This window comes from Leishmania infantum, chromosome 26 (genome assembly GCF_000002875.2).
Source record: "Leishmania infantum JPCM5 genome chromosome 26".
In the NCBI taxonomy this organism is placed as follows: Eukaryota; Euglenozoa; class Kinetoplastea; order Trypanosomatida; family Trypanosomatidae; genus Leishmania; species Leishmania infantum.
The window spans coordinates 111,023-129,739 of record NC_009410.2 but is presented as its reverse complement, the minus strand read 5'-3'; the positions used below and the strand labels follow the sequence as shown (position 1 = coordinate 129,739).

The 18,717-nt window shown below is 61.6% G+C and overlaps 6 protein-coding genes and 1 pseudogene across 7 annotated transcripts; all 7 read left to right on the top strand.

Moving 5' to 3' along the window:
* Positions 1-1,171: 1,171 nt before the first annotated feature.
* LINJ_26_0470 (conserved hypothetical protein) lies at positions 1,172-2,152 on the top strand (the record flags this gene model as incomplete). The annotated part of the gene is made up of 1 exon (XM_001470357.1): positions 1,172-2,152. The coding sequence occupies one exon, from the start codon at positions 1,172-1,174 to the stop codon at positions 2,150-2,152; it is 981 nt and encodes a 326-aa protein (XP_001470394.1).
* A 1,658-nt stretch (positions 2,153-3,810) lies between these two features.
* On the top strand, positions 3,811-6,768 carry LINJ_26_0460 (conserved hypothetical protein; the record flags this gene model as incomplete). Its single annotated transcript, XM_001470356.1, has 1 exon — positions 3,811-6,768. The coding sequence occupies one exon, from the start codon at positions 3,811-3,813 to the stop codon at positions 6,766-6,768; it is 2,958 nt and encodes a 985-aa protein (XP_001470393.1).
* Positions 6,769-7,509: 741 nt separating this feature from the next.
* Positions 7,510-8,163, top strand: LINJ_26_0450 (annotated as a pseudogene). Its single transcript has one exon. A coding segment is annotated over exon 1 (654 nt).
* A 1,506-nt stretch (positions 8,164-9,669) lies between these two features.
* Positions 9,670-11,022, top strand: LINJ_26_0440 (conserved hypothetical protein; the record flags this gene model as incomplete). The annotated part of the gene is made up of 1 exon (XM_001470355.1): positions 9,670-11,022. The coding sequence occupies one exon, from the start codon at positions 9,670-9,672 to the stop codon at positions 11,020-11,022; it is 1,353 nt and encodes a 450-aa protein (XP_001470392.1).
* Positions 11,023-11,943: 921 nt separating this feature from the next.
* On the top strand, positions 11,944-12,942 carry LINJ_26_0430 (conserved hypothetical protein; the record flags this gene model as incomplete). Its single annotated transcript, XM_001470354.1, has 1 exon — positions 11,944-12,942. The coding sequence occupies one exon, from the start codon at positions 11,944-11,946 to the stop codon at positions 12,940-12,942; it is 999 nt and encodes a 332-aa protein (XP_001470391.1).
* A 1,258-nt stretch (positions 12,943-14,200) lies between these two features.
* LINJ_26_0420 (nucleotide binding protein-like protein) lies at positions 14,201-15,127 on the top strand (the record flags this gene model as incomplete). Its single annotated transcript, XM_001470353.1, has 1 exon — positions 14,201-15,127. The coding sequence occupies one exon, from the start codon at positions 14,201-14,203 to the stop codon at positions 15,125-15,127; it is 927 nt and encodes a 308-aa protein (XP_001470390.1).
* Positions 15,128-16,350: 1,223 nt separating this feature from the next.
* Positions 16,351-18,441, top strand: LINJ_26_0410 (pseudouridylate synthase-like protein; the record flags this gene model as incomplete). Its single annotated transcript, XM_001470352.1, has 1 exon — positions 16,351-18,441. One exon carries the CDS (start codon positions 16,351-16,353, stop codon positions 18,439-18,441), a length of 2,091 nt encoding a protein of 696 aa, XP_001470389.1.
* Between the last annotated feature and the right edge of the window lie 276 nt (positions 18,442-18,717).

Genomic DNA, 18,717 nt, shown 5'->3' with positions numbered 1-18,717 from the left:
CCTAGGGTTTCCCGCCGCGCCTAGTCTCTGCTCTCTGATGTTGGCGATACTGAAGGACATGAAGCTGGCCCCGTTGTGAAGCGGGAGTGGGTGGGCCGGTTGGTGGAGGGAGGAAGCGTGACATCACAGCCAAGCAGAGGCACAGGATATGCGGGAGAGTGTTGATCAACGATGTGCAGCAGCTACCTCCGGTACGCGCACACCCACCCACCCACCCACCCACACACACACACACAAACGTCTTCGCCACCTATGCACACGTGACTGGCTGCGTCGGCTTGCGTGTAACACGATGCCACGCGGGTGCGTGACGTGAACTTTGCCGTTGCCCGCCACCCCCTCGCTGCTTTCATTTTCTCCTCGCGCTGTGTTCCTCTGCTCTCTCCCGCTCCTCGCTGCACAGCGTGTGCCTCTGGTGAACCGAGGTGTACTCGTCGAGGGACCGAGAGAGCTTCGGGTTGCTGTGTGAGAGGGAGGTGAGTGGGCCGGTGGGGCGTTGGGGGGTTGGGGCAGCAGCGGACGACGGATTGATGCAATGCAGGCAGATAAGTGAATGCTAAATGGAAGCAAAGGTATCGGGCAGCGACACAGGGAAAGATGGAGGGGTAGGCCCGCGAGTGGTGAGGCTGTAGGCGGCAGCTACGCACGTCCCGCTCCTCGCTACTGCCCTCTTTCCCCTTTTATGTGCCTTGGCAAAGTCGATGGATGCCGTCGCCAGCATACGCGTGCAAAAAGACGCGGGCATCCACACCCACCCATGCCTCACAGAGGGTACGTAGCGGCACCTGCGAGCTCGCTTCTGTTGCCGCTCCGCTTCTCCGCCAACAGCCTTTCCCCGCCTTCACCTTCTCCCGCCCCCTTCCCCTTCGTGCGATCGCCGCGCACGCGCCCGTTTTCGTTTTTTTTTTTGCTCGTGTCTGTGGTTACCGTCGTGGAACACTCGTGGGCGCATGGGCACGCTGACGGACCGCTGCGCATACGTATGCGCGGCCCCTGTCCCTTGGCAGGTAGGCTTGCTCGACTCTCCTGCCTGAGCGCAGCGGAACAGGCTCGTAACACTGTGGGGGTGCGCTCCTGCCCGCTCTCACGCACACCCTTCACGCCTCATACAGACGCGGATGCGCTCCTGTCACGACACACAGTGGCCAACATAACGGCAAAGCACGCATTCATGTTTGGTGAGCTCATATGCGGCCCGCCAGGGAGCGGCAAGACGACGTACTGCGAGGGCAAGCGGCAGTTCCTGAGCGTCTACGACCCAACTCGACCAGTCGTCATGCTGAACCTCGACCCCGCTAACGAGGACATCTTCCCATACCCGTGCGATGTCGACATCCGCGAGCTTGTCGACCACGCCACCGTTATGCAGGAGGAGGGGCTGGGCCCCAACGGCACATACTTGTTCTGCGCTGCAGTGATGCAGGCGAACGTGGACTGGGTCCTCGCCAAGGTGGAGGAGGCGGTGGAGCGACGCGTGCAGGAGGTTTTGGCGACGGAGATGACCGCAGCCGGCGCAAAGACGTTAAGAGCACCATACCTTCTCATCGACTGCCCTGGGCAGGTAGAGTTCTACGTCGACGCGCAAGTCATGCCGACCCTCACTCATGCTCTGGCGAAGAGGCTGCAGTGTAGCTTGTGTACGGTGCACCTTGTCGACGCTGGCATTGCGACGCGCGACCTGCCGACGTACGTCTCCTCGTGCGTGCTGTCACTAACGACGATGATCGATCATGAGCTGCCACACGTAAACGTGTTGAGTAAATGGGACACGCTGCCGGCCGAGGTACTGGAGGACACCGGCGATGATGGCGCGACCTACCTCAACGCGTCCGCCATGCTCTCCGAGAACATGGATCGGCTGTGGCGGCGGCAACTGCAGCGCCGCCGTCATGAACATCGCATGGCGCAGCACTTCGTGACCGCTGCGCAGCCGGCACCTCAGTTGACGCCAGAGGAGCGCGCCGAGGATGCGCAGCTGACAACGATTGATCTCCCGAAGCACGGAGGCCGCGTGTACCGCTACACCCGGCTATTGATGGACGTGGTCGAGGGCTACGGGCTTGTCGGCTACGTACCGCTGGACGTGCAAAACCAGGAGATGATGCTGCGCCTCACGCAAGAGGTGGACAACGCGATCGGTAACTTCTTCTGAGGCGAATACGGTTCTCCACTACTACGTGGTGAAACGTGAGGCAGTGAGGGAAGTGATAGAGGGGGACTATGGTCGACGCTGATGCCGGCATGTGGCGTGCAGCACGACCGCATGCACGCCCATCTACGCGGCCCTCATTTCCGTCCCTTCTCGCCCCTTTTGCTCCACTTCCATGACCTCGGCGCGGCGAATACGCTCCTTCGTTTCTTTTCTCGGTCTCCTCCGCTTACTGTAATGAAGGCGAGAACACCGCTTCGCGTGTGTGGTATAAACAGGGTCCGGTGCTCGCACTCTCTGTCCGGGAGAAGCCAGTCGACCACCCAGCCCCTGCCCCTCTCCCTGCCGATGCCGAGCCCCTCCCCCCCCCTCCCTGCTGGTGGTGTCAGGGGGAGGCACCCACCTAGGTAGGGATGCCAGAGCGATGTGTGGCTGCTGATGTCGGTGGTCGTGTCCTGGGGCGGCGTTGCGTCGGCGCGACCCGCGACCGTGGGCACGTCTGTGGCATCCATATGAGAATAGGCAAAGCATCAGGGTGACTCGAAGGTACCTCACCCCTACCCCCGACCCACACACGCCCCACACCGGTGTGGGGAGGCTGAGCCACCGCGAGGGGGAGGGGCGGGGAGGGATGCGCGAGGTGGCGACTGGGCATCACGTGAGCGGCTGCGAGGCGACCTGCGGGGGCCGAGGTGTGAGTGGACAGAGTATGAGGCCGAGGCGGTGCTTCGATGATCGGGCCGGCGCGCTGGTGTACCGCGCGTGTGTCTACGGCTGCATGGGCACCACACACGGGACGGGTCTGTGAAGGTCCAGGGCTGGAGTGGCGCGGGGAGGGGGGCCGTTCGAGTCGCGTTGAATGGCACCGGGTGGACTCGGTGGGGAGACAAACGCTCTTCAGACGCGTCGAGAGGCAGACATACAACTCCACGTCCTCCCTCCCCTCCCTTCCTCTCCCCTTGTTCGCGAGCTGACGTGCAGATCTGGTTGCAGACCCACGCGAAGAACGTTGTGCGCGGGTGGTGCTGTTGATTCGACCACACAAGCGCATGCCTGCGGCGCACCGGCCCTCTCATGTGACTTTGTCTGCGTATCAGTGCGTGTTGGGTGTGCGCCACGGAGATCCATAACATCGCCTGACTGCTTTCACCCACCCCCTACTTAAAGCAACGAGAGAAGGGCATGCGCACTCTCTTGCGGGAGTGCAGTGAAGCGTCCAGCGACACAAAGCCCTCCTCTCCTCCTCGAGCGAAGAAAGCTAACAACCGCAGCAAGAGCAGGGAAGCAGTTGTCGCGGGCGCAGGCTCGCTCGAAGTGGACACGCTAGTGAACCATGGCAAGATGCCCAGGGCGCTTCGCCCCTCCCTCTGCACAGTTGCGCTGTTACGGGCGACAGGCTCGTGTCGTCCTTCGTTCGCTGCCTCGGTAGCTTCTGGCACGTCTACTCTACTTTGCTGCGGCCTTTCTGAAACTCCATCTGTTCATCTTCTTCCTTCAATCGCGTTCAACCCCTCGCTCCGCCCTGTGCGCGCGCCGGGTCGCACCTCTTTCACGATCCACTCTCACCGCTTGCATCTGCGTCATCAGGGCTTTCTCTTGCTTGTCCATGTCTGGCCTCCGCGTGTGTTCGTGCGCCCCCCTGCTTCCGTCCAGTAAAAGAGATGCACGCGAACACGTCTGGAGTGACGCGTTCGACGATGGACGCGCTTTTTGAAGTGCTGCGGAGCTCGGTGGACAACGCAGCGCGCAAGCAGGCCGCGGCGCAGCTGCGCGACTTGCAGGAGCGGGAGCCAGAGGTGTTTCTTCAGCACACCTACGATGGTATCGCGTCTCAGCAGCTCCAGGCGGAGCTGCGCTTCTTCCTCTGCACGCTTGTCATCGCGTTTTTGGACGAGTCGTGGCACAATGCGGTGCCCAAGGAAACGCAGGAGCGGTTTCTGGAATCGTACGTCCGCCTTCTCCTCGCTGAGGCGAACCCGCCTATTCTGCTGGCGCGAAAGGTGAGCCGCATAGTTGCTCTGATGGCGAAGCGCGGCTCTCGCAGGGCCCAGCTCGGTGCTCTGCCGCTCGCCATACAGCATGTAGTCACGTCCTACGTGTCGGAGCTTGAGAAGGCCACCGCGGCGCAGTCGCACGCGCGTGCCACATACGTGCTCCTCTACCTGCACGTTTTTCTCAAAGAAATGCAAGGCTGCCGCATTGGCAACGTCTTCGAAGGCGTGTGCCGCGCCTGTGTGGCGCCACTTTCGGGCGTCTTCTCACTTCTCCCGAGCGAGACAGGCATGCTCGAGGCGCACGACCTGTGCCTGTACCTCTTCAAGTGCAGTCTGCGCACATTTGGCCGCGGCGTTTTCGATCCGGCGTTTTGCCATTTCTTCTTAGCAGCGACGTGGCGGCTTGCGGCGGGACTGGGGCAGGACGCGCCAGACTCGCCGAACGCCGAAAGGCGGCAGCGGCTGCTGGAGTACGCGCTCAAGACGCACGAGGCAACCGTCGTGTTCTTTCCGAGCCGCCTCCATGAGCTCGGCATTTCGTTCTTTGTGCTCGCTGATGAGGCGGCGGCAGCAGCGCCATCCGCGTCGACACCGTCGTCTGCGCATGACACGCCTGAGCACTCCATCTTCCGACTACTGTCAGCCGTCGTCAGCAGCCCTGTTGGCGACGTGGTCTCCGAAAAGGCGGTGTGTCGAGCGCTGCGCTTCTTCACCTCCTTATTGAGCGCCGAAGACGGCGATGCATTCATCGCGCACTGCCTGCAGTGCTACACCACCTCTATGTACTTCGCCCCTTTCTTGCAGCACATCGTCAGCGCGTACCTGGCGGATACAACGACGCCGGAGGCACTATCGGAGTGGTCGAGGCACCCGGAGCAGGTGGCGGCGGGGTTGGATGTGGACATGGATGACGAGACCTCCACGATGAGTTGCGCAGAGCAGCTCTTTCTGGCTCTCACCGGCTCGACAGCTTGCGCTGGCCCGAGCCTTGCGGCGGCCTGGGCTGCTGTGAACCAGCTGCTCCAGGAGGGAGATGTGGGCCCTGTAACCGCGGCCCTACACGCGATCGGCATCGGCTATTACACCATGGCCTCCGAGGACACCTCCTCCTACCTCAGCTTTCTCCGCGGAAAGCTGCTGCCCTTGCTCGACCCCGCCACCCTGGCGCAGACGTCCCCGTTCGTTGCCCGCCGTGTGGTGTGGTTGGTGGGCATGTGGTGTGAGTCGGTGACCGGCACGGAGGACCGGCGTGCAGTTCTTTCCGCCCTGGAGACGGTGCTGCAGCACGCCGTTGCCACTCAGAGCGTTGTCTTGGTGTTGGTTGCGCTCAAATCCACAGAGAACTTCGTCTCAGACAATCATTTTACATTGTCGGACGTGCCGCCCACCATGGTGAACACGGTGCTGCGCACGGTGCAGGAGCTGCTGTCTCGCGTGCAGAGCCCGACCACCATCAAGGGCCTGGCGGGGCTGGTGCATGTGCTCGTTGAGAAAGGTGCTCTTCAGAGTCAGGGCGATGCTCTCGTGCAGCTCTTCCTTCCCCCTGCGCTGGCCGTCATCGAGTCCTACGAGTCGCGGGCTGCCAATGCGGGCGGAACGGGTGCCGCAGGGCTCGGCGTAGACGCGGATGAGATCGGCGATGACGAAGGCGGCGCAGATTCGCTGAGCTCGTTGAACATGCTGCTGGAGTGCCTCGGCAGCAGCCTCCGCCATGGCGACTCGGACGCTGTGATCTGGTCGCTGCTGCCTTGCGTCATTGTGCCGTGCACGTCGCCGACGAGCGCCGCGACGGCGTGGGTGGAGGACAACGCATGGGAGCTGTTCCTCGTAATGGCCCAATCTTCCCGAACCTTTTTCTCCCCCGCTGCGGCAGAAGCACTGCAGATGGCGCTGCAGCACACGACGAGGGACTTTGGCATGCTACCGCTCGTCTTCCGCGTGGTTTACACCCTCCTCCTTTTGCGGCAAGACGGGGCGGAGGAGGTGGTGTCGCCAGCGCACCTGGAGGCATGGATGACGATGCTGCGCGAGAGCCTCTCTGCAGAGCTCTGTAGTGCCGTTGCAGCGGCCACGTTCGCCGTGGGGCGCACGAGTGCAGGCCCGCTTAGTGCGCTGCTTTGCCAGCACGCGGCGCAGGCGCTGGTTCTATCCAGCGACGTGCAGTCGGAGCAATACACGATGCCGCTGGCCATGGTCCTTGCCCTGAGTTTCGCGTCTGCCACCGGCGGCGAGGAGCAGCAGCAGCTTGCCGTTCATGTGCACGCTGCAGTGCAGTCGTGTGCCCCAAGTGGCACCTACTCGCAGCTCCTGGAACAGTTAGTGCTGCTGCTGGACGTGTCACCGAGCACCTTAGTAAGTCGTGCGCTGGCGCGTCTGCTGGAAGTGCTGTGCCGGACTTCCGCAGCCCCACTCGCAGGTGATGATCTGGCGATGGTGCAGCGGGCCATGGAGGGCGTCGCGGCAACGGGCGGTGCTACCGCGTCCGTGACGGGCGCTGACGACGAGGATGCGGAGGACCGCGCTGCACCGGAGATGCTGCTCGAGCTGTTGGGCGACGAGGATATTCCACAGGGGTCCCCCCACTTTGCACGCGTCATGCGCGCCTTCGCCGCCCTTCTCTCTTGAGCTGTTATCATGGGTGCCTTGACAACGCTCAGGCGCTTGCACGATCCCTTCTCATTCCTCCTTTCTCAGCGTTCAGCGCCTCCGTGAGCTGCTCTCCGTCTTCGCCCCGCTGTTCCACAATTGGCGCTCAGTCCCTCTCCTGTGTGCCGTCACACCAGCATCCTTGGTCGCTCTCAGTAACATGTGGAGCGTGGGCGGATGGTTGCACATTGTGGAAATGTGTGTGTGTGTGTGGGATGGGGGAAGGGAGGGGATATGCGGTGGGGTAGTCGGTGAAATGCAAATCCTTGTGGTACTCGTCGTCCCCCTAAAAAGGAAAGGTGGCGATGGCGCTGTCGCTGAGGAGGACTGACGTCGTTCTCGCGCGGTACCACCATCTCCTTCGGTGTCTGAGGATAAACCCAGTGATGCGCGTAAAGCCGCGAGCAAGGAGGGGGGGCAGACGCACACGCATAAATTCGCACACTACACGTAGTAGCAGGGCTGATGTTGCAGGCTGTTTGTGGCCAGGTACCCCATGGTAGGCTGCTGACAGCGAGTAGGGGGAGGGTGGGCTGAGGGACGTGATACCCAACATACCCCTCAGCCCACCCGCACGTGCTGATTCGTAATGCTATAGCACTGCCACGACTCTGCTGCACACCGACGCAGCGGGTGCTTTCCATGTGCTCTTTCGCTTTCCTATGCCCTTCCTCTTCCCTTGCTGCGGTCGCGTGACTGTTCTATTACCTCTCGCACCCGATGCTCATGCAAGACGCCTTCGTGCTTCTCTTTCGCTCGCACGCCCTCTCGCACACGTACCTGCTCTTCCCCCGTCTTCCATCTGCCGACCCACTCCCTCACGATGTGCGCTGTGCCACCACTTGTGTTACCCACCATCACAACGGGAACGTTGTGAACTGCACCTTCTCCTCCGCGTGGCCGTTCCTCTTGAAGTATCTGTCAGTCCCACCTCGTCGTTCGCTTTCTCGTTCCAGCAACCCATAGCACGCTTGTAGTTGGTCTTCTTCGCTCTCCCCACACGCCTCGTCGCGTTCCCTCTCGCACAACAACTGCACCTTACTCGGTCCGAAAATGATGCGCCGCGCCATTGCTCAGCCCGTCGCCCGTCGCGCGGCGGCCGCCTCCAGTGCGCTCGTGGTTGCCCCTCGCCAGGCCTCCACTGTCGCCCTCTCCGTCCAGGGCCTGCACTACGTTGGCACCGGTCTCGCCGCCATCGCCCTCGGTGGTGTTGGCTTGGGTATCGGTGCCATCTTTGGCTGCCTGCTGATAGGCTGCGCTCGCCAGCCCAACCTGACCAAGATGCTCTTCAACTACGCCATTCTCGGCTTCGCCCTGACGGAGGCCATTGGCCTGTTCGCGCTGATGCTCGCCTTCCTCATGCTCTTCTCGTAGAGTTGTCGACGTGCATGTTACGATGGCGCTATGGCGCCTCTGTGTGCCGTCCGCTTCATGTCCCCGCAGCCTCTTAGAGGGGCCGAACTGTGTCGTGGAGGGGTGCATGGCGGCGTGACAGGGGCCTCGCATTCACGTGCGTTGCGCTGGGTGCCGGGTTCCTCATAGCAGCGAAGCGGTGGCGAAGCGTGCCACGCATACGAAGTAAAACAACGGAAATGAGGGCGACGCAAAAGGTGGAGGACGGCGCGGTGCGCACAACGCCCCCGACAAGACGCGTTCTTCGCGCCCCAACCCTCCCCAGCAGACGACTCTTTATGCTGAGGAGTGGCGGAGGAGGGGGCCGGACCGCGGCAGCCGCGGCGGCGACATCCATGTTAGGACACCGTCACCAGCCGATCCGAAATGACCCTTAACAAAAAACGGAAAAGTAAAAGGAAATAACGGGAGCACCAAAACGCACGGAAGCGCGACGTACGACGACGTGCGTGCGGTGTCGTAGTGACCTTAGTGGAGCGTCCTTGGCGTTGTTTTCTCTCTCCCCCTTTCTTTCTGTGTCTCGCCCTCGCTGCCTGACTGGCTGTGCGTCTCTTCACCGCCCTTCCTCATGCGAAGCGGCGAGGTGGCCACGCACCCCACCCTCCCCACACAGGTGTGTGTGTGTGTGTGTGGCCGAAGGGGGAATAAAGAAAGGCATGAGAGAGCGAAACGCGATTGTCAGAGGGGAGGCGACGGGCGCCTCCGTGGACGGCACTCGCCGCCCTGCCGCCGCGCTCGGGAAGCACAACGGGATTAACGAAGCAGCCAAATGGAAAGGTGCCTCCCGAAAGAAGCGGAAAGGGCAGCAGCACCAGCAAAAAGCGCACACAGAAATGGAGAGTGCAGAAAGGGGACGAAGGAAGAGGCGCAGCTCTGCTCCCCCCCCGTAGAAACGGACCCGATTCTTGCGGATGCGTAGATGAGCCTGCAGACGGAATGTGCACGGCTCAGCAGAGGATGGGCGCCGTCGAGAGGACTTCCGCTTCTTGTTGCCGGCGTGGCTTGGTTCTCCGTCTCGGGTTACCTTGCTCCTTCTTCGATCCCATTCACTCTCGCACTTTCTTCCGCGAAGACCTTCATGGCAGTAACGCACCACCTTCCCCCACCACCCCTCTTTGCCTACCTGTCCTCCTGCAGCCGAGAAGTAAGGCTGTGTCTCACCTCTCTCATCACCTCTCCCTCTCGCCCTTTCTTTCGGCAACCGGCTGGTGTCTCGTCAAACAACACGCACACGGGCCACACTTTTTTTTGCTTCAGTGACATCGCTACTCCGACACGGGTGCCCCCCTTCCCTCTCCCCTCACACACACATGGGGTGGCGAAACACGTTCACAGTCGCTCTTTCCTACGCAAGTGTAATAACATCCACGCTCCCTTGGTGCCTGTGTGCGCCTGTGCGGGGAATGCAGAAAGGCTCCCGAGGCTGCCGGGCGATTTGAATTCGAACCCCGTCGAGTAGCCGTCATAATGGTCAACGAGGCACCTTACCTCACGAATCGTGTGGTGGCACTGCTGATGTTGGCAGTCTTCGTCCTGTGCCTCTGTGCAGATCGGCTCCAGTGCCAGAACAACGGGTGGCGATCCATGTGCATCGGCAGGCTCGCGTACAAGTGCTCAAGTGAATGGTGCCGATCATCTGTTATCACACCGACAAGCGTTTCACTGGCGAGCTCGTGCGTAGGCAAGGGCAACGCGCTTGTACTGATAGCGCTGGTAGAGGTGGGCCCATCTGTGGTGTCGAGGAGAGGCGAGAATATTAGCAAGTACATGGCTGACGAGCTGCGTAGGCAGATCGACTCTGGCGAGTTTCAGCGTGCGGTGCGGCTAACCCTTGCTGCGCCCCGCTTCGCATCAGACAACACAGGAGACGATCCGCGGACAAGCCTCACGGAGCTGTTCAGGGAGAAAGCATCATTGCGAGCGATCTTCGATGTCCCTCGTAATCAGACGCGCTACATGGTGGTTAACGATGTTGTGCCGCTGCCCGCGGTGGATGGGCTAGGCAACTTCAGCTACACCACCTGGGAGGAGGCGGTCGATGCGGCATTGCCGGTGAGCAAGGTGGATGATGCTTCACAGCTGCCGCGCTACTTTCCCAACCTGTACACCAAATTGGCGGCTTTCAGTAATGAGCGCGCCGCCAGTGCAGCGCCGCCGTCGTCGAAGCAGTGCGATGCGCTGGTAGTGGTGGTGGGAACCATTGCCCATCCGCTGGCGAGCGTGCGCAGCGTGTGGCAGACGCCGCGGGATGCTGGAGCGCAGCTCTCTCTGGGACACGAGTACGTGCGGGGCGCCGTCACGCGCTACTTGATGACGTGTAGGAAGTTTCTGAGGAATGTGCACGGGGTGTACTACCTCCAATACGAGTCCCGGCTGCCCGCGTGGGCTTTCACAGCGGAGGTGGTGGGAGGCCAGCGTGAGGAGCTCTCCATCATTACGGCAACTAATGCAACGGCGGACAGGGCCCCGGCACTCGGTAATACTTCTTCGTTTGCTGCCGCGTTCTGCACCTCTGCCAACGCCACCGCCCCGTCCGCGCCCCTGCGGCCGTGCGAACAGGCCTGCCGGATATACGGCCGCATCGCATCTGATCTCATTGCCGGTGACCGTGGTATCGCCCGTACGTCCTTTGAGAAGCACCACCAGTTCAGTTCCTCCTCGTTCACCTACAACTGCTACTACGAAGTGCTCTCCGCGCAGGGTGAGGCTGCGATCAACGGCACCTTTGACGCCAAGACGGTGTCGCGCGTGTTCGACGACTGCCTGCACCTCTCACCAGCCGGCAGTCGGGCGTACGCGAGGTGTTTGCTTCGCAGATAGGCAGACGGCACGGGCTCTCGAGGACGGTGGGCAGCAAGGCCTTCATCCTTGGCAGCGTGGGTCGACGTGCTGAGTACGCGGTGCATGAGAACACCGAGGCTGCCTCCAAAGCATATTGCTGCTTGTCTGCGTGTGCCCCGGATAGGCGGCGCGCGATCGTTGCATCTCTCTACAGGTTCTTCTTCCTCGCGGTGGGCGCTCCTTCTCAATCCCATTATGTGTGTGTGTGTGTGCTTTTCTTGCATTGTGTACACCTGCGTCTGTTCCGTTTCGTTTCTTCACCGCCCCCCTTTCTCACTGCTGTCTTTTCCTATTCCTTCCATCGCTCGCGTATACACGGGCCTGCACGTCTATGACAGTTTCGCAACTGCCAGTGCCGGCGTGCGCCTTCTCCTTTGTCTTGCCGAGCATTACACGAAGTTAAGGCGATGTAGGGGGTGCGTGGCGGAGAGCGTGTCTCTATGCATGTGTGTGTGTGTGTGTGTGTGTGTGGTACGTGACACGTGACACGTAGAAAAGTGAACGCGTTTTGAGGGACTCGTTGCTGTCACGTTTTTGCGGTGCGCGCGCGTGCATCTACCGGGACGATGTTGGGACGAGAGGCAAGTTTTCGTCCCGCAATCGACCCCTTCTTCTGCCCGCTTCCCATCAGCACGGACGCTCCTCTATGGGCCTCGACGTAACGGCATCCCTGCTGTTGTTTCCTTGTCTCGGTCATATTTCCTTCATCGAAGCGGTGTTGCACGGTCTCACGTTTGCAGTCATGCCGCCGTGTCCGACGACCTCACTCTCCATCTCTCTCTGATGGTCTCTGTACTCCTCATGCCCCTTTTTCCTTGTCGCTCTCACGGTGCTGCCCTCATCCCGATCTCCTTTTCTACGTAGACGGATACAGACTCACCCATCAACTCACCAATCGACATGCAGGCGTTGGTGCGGTTCCCGATGAACGCCGTAGCGGGGGTGCGCCGTGCGCCACGCACGCGGGCTGTGCATGTGCGCCGCGCCAGTGTTGCCATGGTGGAGCCGCAGCGCACCTTTGCAGCGAACCCTCCTTCCTCGCCGCTTTCATTGTCTTCTATGGGCGTGGCCACAGCGGAGGATGCTGCAGCAGCGACATCTGCCAGGTGCGAGGGTACCATGGCAGGCGCGGCTGATTCGTCGCCTTCTCATAACCCTCCTGCGCAGACGGCGAAGGGGTTCCGCAGCAGCACACAATTCCGGATGAGCCCCGCACAAGTGAATGAGCAAAACGTGCCGAGTGCGAGAGAGGTTGTGCAGATGATTCCTACGCTCCAGGAGCTGCGAGCGCAGCTGCCCGATGCGCTGGAGCTGGAGCGGATGTACATCCCACACCAATCGGCGCTGGGGGCGAACGGCGTCGCTGGACGGAGCGAGACGAGCGGCGAGCGTGCAGATGCCACCACGGCCTCCTCGGCACCATCGTCACTGTCTCAGAAGATGATGGGCCCTCTGGAGGCCTTGTTTTTTGGGTCTGCCAACGACGAAATTGCTGCGGCGACTGAAGCAACACCGACAACAGCGTCGCCGCAACGCCCGCCGTCCCGGGAACATGTCCTTCTGGCCTACCGTGCCCTCTTTTGGGGCACCGCGTTTGCGCTGTTGGGCTTTAGTGCGACGGTGTCGACCGCCATGTACCTGTGCGGGTATCACAGCCTGCGCGACCTGCAACAGGGGGTGCGCGACAAGATGCGCCACGATGAGGAGCGCCTGTACGCGATGGCTGCTCCTGCTGCCACGGGGGAAGGCGCTGCGGTGGACACTGTGATGAAGCATTACGTTGTTGATGTCACGCACCCCACGGAGGCGTGGCGGCAGTTGCAGGAGATTTGGAGTGCCTTGCAGCGTCTGGGCGAGGAGGAGGAGACGGCGAATACGACGGTGGCAGCTGCTCAGTAGATGGGCCCCGTAGCGATGTACTCATGACGACGGACGAGTCTGTTTTTCTCATCCGTTGTGCGTGCGATCATAGCAGCAGGGCTGCAGGGGCTGCATCACCAGTGACCGGAGTGGCAAGGAGGGAGAGTGACCGGCCAACGCCGCGGTCACGCCGCTCTTGCCCTCGTACTCTCCACCCCCTCCCCGCCTGCTGCGCTGATGCCCGCTCCCCATCTTTGTGTGAGGGTCTTCCTGCGGAGGGGCGTCCGCTCGCACAGGAAAGTAAGGATAAGCTCCGTTAGCGGAGCGGCCGCATTATGGATTAAGAGCAAGAGAACAACCGAAGCGTTGCAAAAGGAGGAGCAACGCAAACTGAGGCACACGGTGCGCTCCCGCCGCCGACGCTACGGCTGAGGCTCGGGCCGGCGGTGGTGGTGAGGGGGAGAAGATCGAGGTTTACGTAATGGCCAGCCGCCTTCCCTGCTCTTCATCGCTTCCCTCCCACCTCTTTCGAAGTCGCCCCATATCGCCGCTGTCGCTGTTCGAGCTTTATCTCCTCTCACACAAACGGACGCATGTGCACACTATCACCGGCACCATGATCACCCTCACATTGGCTGCCATTGATTCTCTTCACTTAGTCCCTGATAATGCCGGCCACCTCACCGCGGTATCGCAGGGCCCAGTGCCCCACGCTCCTTACGGGGAAGCCAAGAGACCGCAGCCTGCCCGCGGGCGCTAGTTGCGGGCTTGTCGTGTCGGCGGACAGGTCTGGGCTGGTGGTGCGCCGGAGAGACTTGCGGCCATGATGATCACGCGTGCAGCAGCTCACTAAGACACGTGTCGACGATCCGACAAACATACGCAGCCGTCTTTGGCTTTTGTGCTCTGGCGGCGTTGCGGTGATGTCGAGCGTGACCGTGGACCTAGCGTGCTCTGTATGCAGTGGCGTTGCGGTGGGCTGATCGGCACCAAACAGTGCTAGCTGACCCCGACTACCTTGACATAGCGGCAGTGCAGCAGGGTTAGGTGAACCATGCTGGCGCATGCGTACATAGCTGCTGACGTGTTCGTGATGGATCGGTCGCGTTGAAAGGCGCACGGTCCTTTCAGTGAACCACCCTGCCTCCTCCACTCACACTCTCACTCCCCTGCCTGTCCTCCTCATCTTCCGTTCGCGGCCACTCGTCTTTCTGTCCTTCGGCGACCACCGCCACCACCTCTATCCCACACCTGGGGCCGGGAAAGAGAGAGAGGGAGATATAAACCTACGACACAGATGTCATCCCCATCCGTAGCAGAGGGTGCTGCGCCCCTTTCCGGTGCGGGGGGTACGGATGCTGCCGCGCCTGTGGCATCCGCGGGGCTTCTCCAGGTGAAGAACATCATTCTCGTTCTTAGCGGAAAGGGCGGCGTTGGGAAGTCGACCGTGGCGTGCCAGCTCGCCCTCGCGTTGGCGCATGTGCACCACAAGCAGGTGGGACTGCTGGACGTGGACGTATGCGGCCCAAGTGTGCCCAAGATATGCGGCCTCGAGGGACGCGACGTGTACAGAGGGGAGAAGGGGTGGATGCCTGTGTCGTCGCAGGCGAAGGCAGCCACCGCCGGCAGCCCCGGCTCCGCTCCCGGCGCGATGGCGCCATCGGGGGACTTGAAGGTCATGTCCATTGCGTACTTGCTTCCGAGCGACAAGGACGCGGTGGTGTGGCGCGGCCCAAAGAAGGACGCCATGATCAAGCAGTTTGTGACGGACGTGAACTGGGGCCCGCTGGACTACCTCATCATCGACACCCCGCCGGGCACGAGTGACGAGCACCTGACGCTGTGCGAGGTGCTGCGCAGCTTCCGCCCTTCCGGGGCCGTCGTCGTGACCACACCGCAGGACGTCTCCACCGACGATGTCAAAAAGGAGCTGTCTTTCTGCCACAAGCTGCAGCTGCGGTGCCTCGGCATCGTCGAGAACATGTCCGGCTTTGTCTGCCCGCACTGCGCGCACTGCACCGACATCTTCTCAAAGGACGGTGGAAAAAAACTGGCGGAGATGTACGAGGTGGCGTTCCTCGGTGCGATTCCGATTGACCCGAACTTGTCTCTGGCTGAGGATATGGGTCGTGTCTTCGTGAAGGAGTCTCCGTCGCAGACCGTGGAGGCGGTGACGGCGGTCATCGACGCCATTGTGCGGCAGGTCGAGCGTGCGAAAGTGTAAGCGCTTGGAGGAACGGGCTGTGGAAGACCGGAATCGAATACGAAGCGGAAGCGCGAGCTGAGGCGTACGTACTCCGTTCAAGGCTTCCAGCTCCCGCGTGCGAGGGTGTGCCTTTCTCTCTCGTGTGTGTTTCGACCTTGGCGGCCGTGAAGGGCACCCTCCATCCTCGCCGTCTCTCCATCCCAGTCGCTCACCAACGCCGGACGCGTCGGCTTTATGCCCGTCTTCACGGGCTGGTGAGTGCTCTTCGCCGTTGCTTCCCCCGACAGAGGGGAAGCGGGAAAGAGAAAGCCACACGCGGACACCAACACCCTGCAGATCAACACGCAGATGCCACAGAAATGGCGCCGATTCTATCTATAAATGTGTGTGTGTGTATACATGTGCCACCATCGCTGTCGCCATCATCGATGACTGTTTCTCTGCTGTGGCGACTTTTCTGTGTCTTGCTCGCGCCTCGTCCTTCTCATCACATCCGCGTACCTCCGGCGTCGCCCTATCCACGTATATAACGCACACACAGTCACACCAACGTATTCCACGTGTGCGCGTCAACCGTGAACAGGCCCGTCTCTGCGTGTGAGTTTACTGCGCTGGGCTCGTGTAGCGCGCTGCGGATTTTTTCTTTCTGTGAACTCCCGTACCCGCCGAACGCGGTGGCAGCGCGTGAGGGCGGAGACGGCTGCACAAAAACAGGATAGAAACATAATAGATCGGAAGGCAACTGGACACGGCAGTCTATAGGCGGCTTTCCGTGCTCACAATCTACCTTTTCCTCCCTTTCTCCCCGGTCAACTGAGTGCGCATCCCCGTGCGTCGAGGCTGACTCACAGACAATGGGGATGGGACGGTGACGGCCTCGCGACATGGTAGCGGCTCATGCACGCGCTTGCCGCGGGTGGTGGATGTCGTTTCTCATCTGCGAACGCTATGTGCCATAAGGGCCCCACCGCACTCTCTCGCGTCTTGCTGACCTCCTCTCGTTTTCCTCTGCTTTTCCCCACTTCATCATGTATGCTGCTGCTCATGCGGCCTTCTCCATCCTCTTCCCCCTTCCTGCTCCAAGAATACAAGGTTGAGACAGCGCCACGGGCGCCTTGTACGTGCGCCTCTGCAGGGTGGTGAGTGGTGTCGCGCCGCCGCCGCACCGAGAGGGGCAGAGCAACACAGTGGGGGGGAGAGCGCCAACACGGCCAACACCCACTGGGGGTGCCTAACAAAGAATGAGGGACAAGACGGCTCGGCGACGACCCGACCCGCGTCGCATGATGGTCGGAAAGGCGCCAAAGAATCACGTCCACATTGGGCTGTGCGTCCTGTACAGCGGCAGCGGATTTCGTGGGCTGCAGATCCAGGCCCACGCACCGACGTGCCACACAGTTGAGGGCGTGCTAATCCAAGCACTGAAGGATGCCGGCATCGTCGCGGACGTGGTCCGCGGAAGGCCTGCTGGCGAGCATCACCACTTTGCGCGCTCTTGCCGCACTGATCGCGGCGTTCACGCTATTCGAAACATGGTCTCCCTCTTCGTTCCCAAGGAGGTGTTTGAGGAGATGGGGCAGGCTGAGGGCATCTGTGAGAAGCTTAACAGGCAGCTCCCGTCCACGGTTCGCGTCGCGAACGTCATGCAGCTCTCCGGCAGCTTTATCCCGCGCCACTGCTGCAACCGGCGCGTGTACCGCTATATGCTGCCGCTCTACGCTCTCTTGCCCCCGTGTGACACATGGACCGCGGTCGACAAGTACTACCCTGGCTGCCTCGCTCACGTGCAAGCGCTGGCGGAGGAGGCGGCCGCGGCGCAACGAACCCAGTACAGTATCCCGTACGTCGACCTAGAGAAGATGAATGCAGTCGCGCCTCCGGCCGATGCGCAGGTGTCGGCGTCGTCGTGGCTGCGCGACCTGAAGGCGAACGCGGATCGGTGCAACCAGGTGCTGCGCTCTCACTTCACAGGCTCGCGCCGATACCACAACTTCTCCGTCGACATCGACTCAAACCGTTCTGGTGTAAGCGCGAAGGTTATCCAGCCAACGACGGACGAGGCACTGCGCGCCATCTACCGCAGCGAAGTGTGCCCGCGGTTGTTCTTCTTCCCCTGCTCGACCAAGGGCAGAGCTGCTGACGAGGCGCCAGTTCCGGTGCACGGCGAGAGCAGGACGGAGTACGACATGAATCTTCTCAGGTACCCGCCACGAATGTCCACTTCGCCGGAGGACACGGACGGCGGCAGCTTCGCGGCCTCGACGACGACGGCTCCTACCGGCACCAGCACCACCCCCGCCACATGCTTGTCACCGAACACGACAGCGCTGCCGTTCCTCTTCTTCCAAATTGAGGGCTGCTCCTTTCTGCTCAACATGATACGCAAGATCATCGGGTCGGTGCTGGCGGTGTGCCGCGGCGCTCGCGAGTCCATCCTCGAAGACGCATTCTCGCCTGAGCGTCGTGTCACGACCCCGCTGGCGCCGGGGCCGTACCTGTACCTTGCTCAGTCCACCTATCATGGGTACGACCGTTCCATTGGCGGCGCCGGCAATGCACACCAGCGTGGACGCCTCAGAAGGGTGCAGGACGCGTGGGGCGGCGCGGTTAGTGAGGCGGCCGAGGTGTTTGCGTTCCACAAGATTGCGGCGGACATCGTGGACGTGGATCTGAATGCGATGCCGCCCCTGGACGACATCCTCGCGGCGCGCGATCGTGCACGGGCGGCGAGCCGGCCGCACACTGCCGTCGAGGACGCGCATCTCGCCGACATGAAGGAGTACAAGCCTGTGCTTCCCACTCGCATTCCGTGGCCGGCCAGCAGCGAAATGACGGTGTTCTTGCGGCTACTGCGAGTCCATAACTGGAATGTGCGGCCTATCCAGCTCGACCCGGCCTGCAAAGCGCTGCGTGAGATCAGCAATAGGAAAGGGCGGCTAGCTGCCTCCTCCGCGGCCGCCGCCGAATCACCGGGGGCCGAGGCAAGCAAGGCGGGAGAGGCGGATGGAGGCGATACCAAGGCGAACGAGACCACTGTAGAGCAGGCGGCTACGCCTACCGATGGTGCATGGAGGATGCACAGTGAAGGAAGCGGTACGGGTGGAGTACCGGAGGGTGGCGAGGATGGCTGGTTGTACGTGGCAGACACCCCTGAGGAGGCATCGGTTCAGCGCCAAGCCTACTTTGCAAGCTGGTGGAAGCGGGCTCGCCCCTGGGAGTACGACGATGCGATGGGGAAGTCCTTGATGCATGGCGAAGAAGTCGGCACCGAGGATGACTTCGATGACGGCGACGGCAGTACTGCTCGGCCGCGGCGACACCGCCGTGTCTGATTGCCGAGAAGAGTGCGACACTCTCCCTACCCCACCCTCATCTTTCCACCTCCACTTGGTTTTGGCATTTGGGTCTCTTCGCTGCTCTGCCAGCTGTGCGCATCTAAGAAGCGAAGAGCAGCTCACGTGCTTCTTCGTTTTAGCGAAACACCTGTCATAAGCGGCAAGCCGCAACAGCACCACGAAAGCCTCACACGCTCACACTCATTCACATGGCTCTTGGACGGCGGTGAGGTGATAGGCTGGCTCTTGGGCAGAGGGAAGGAGCCGCGAAGG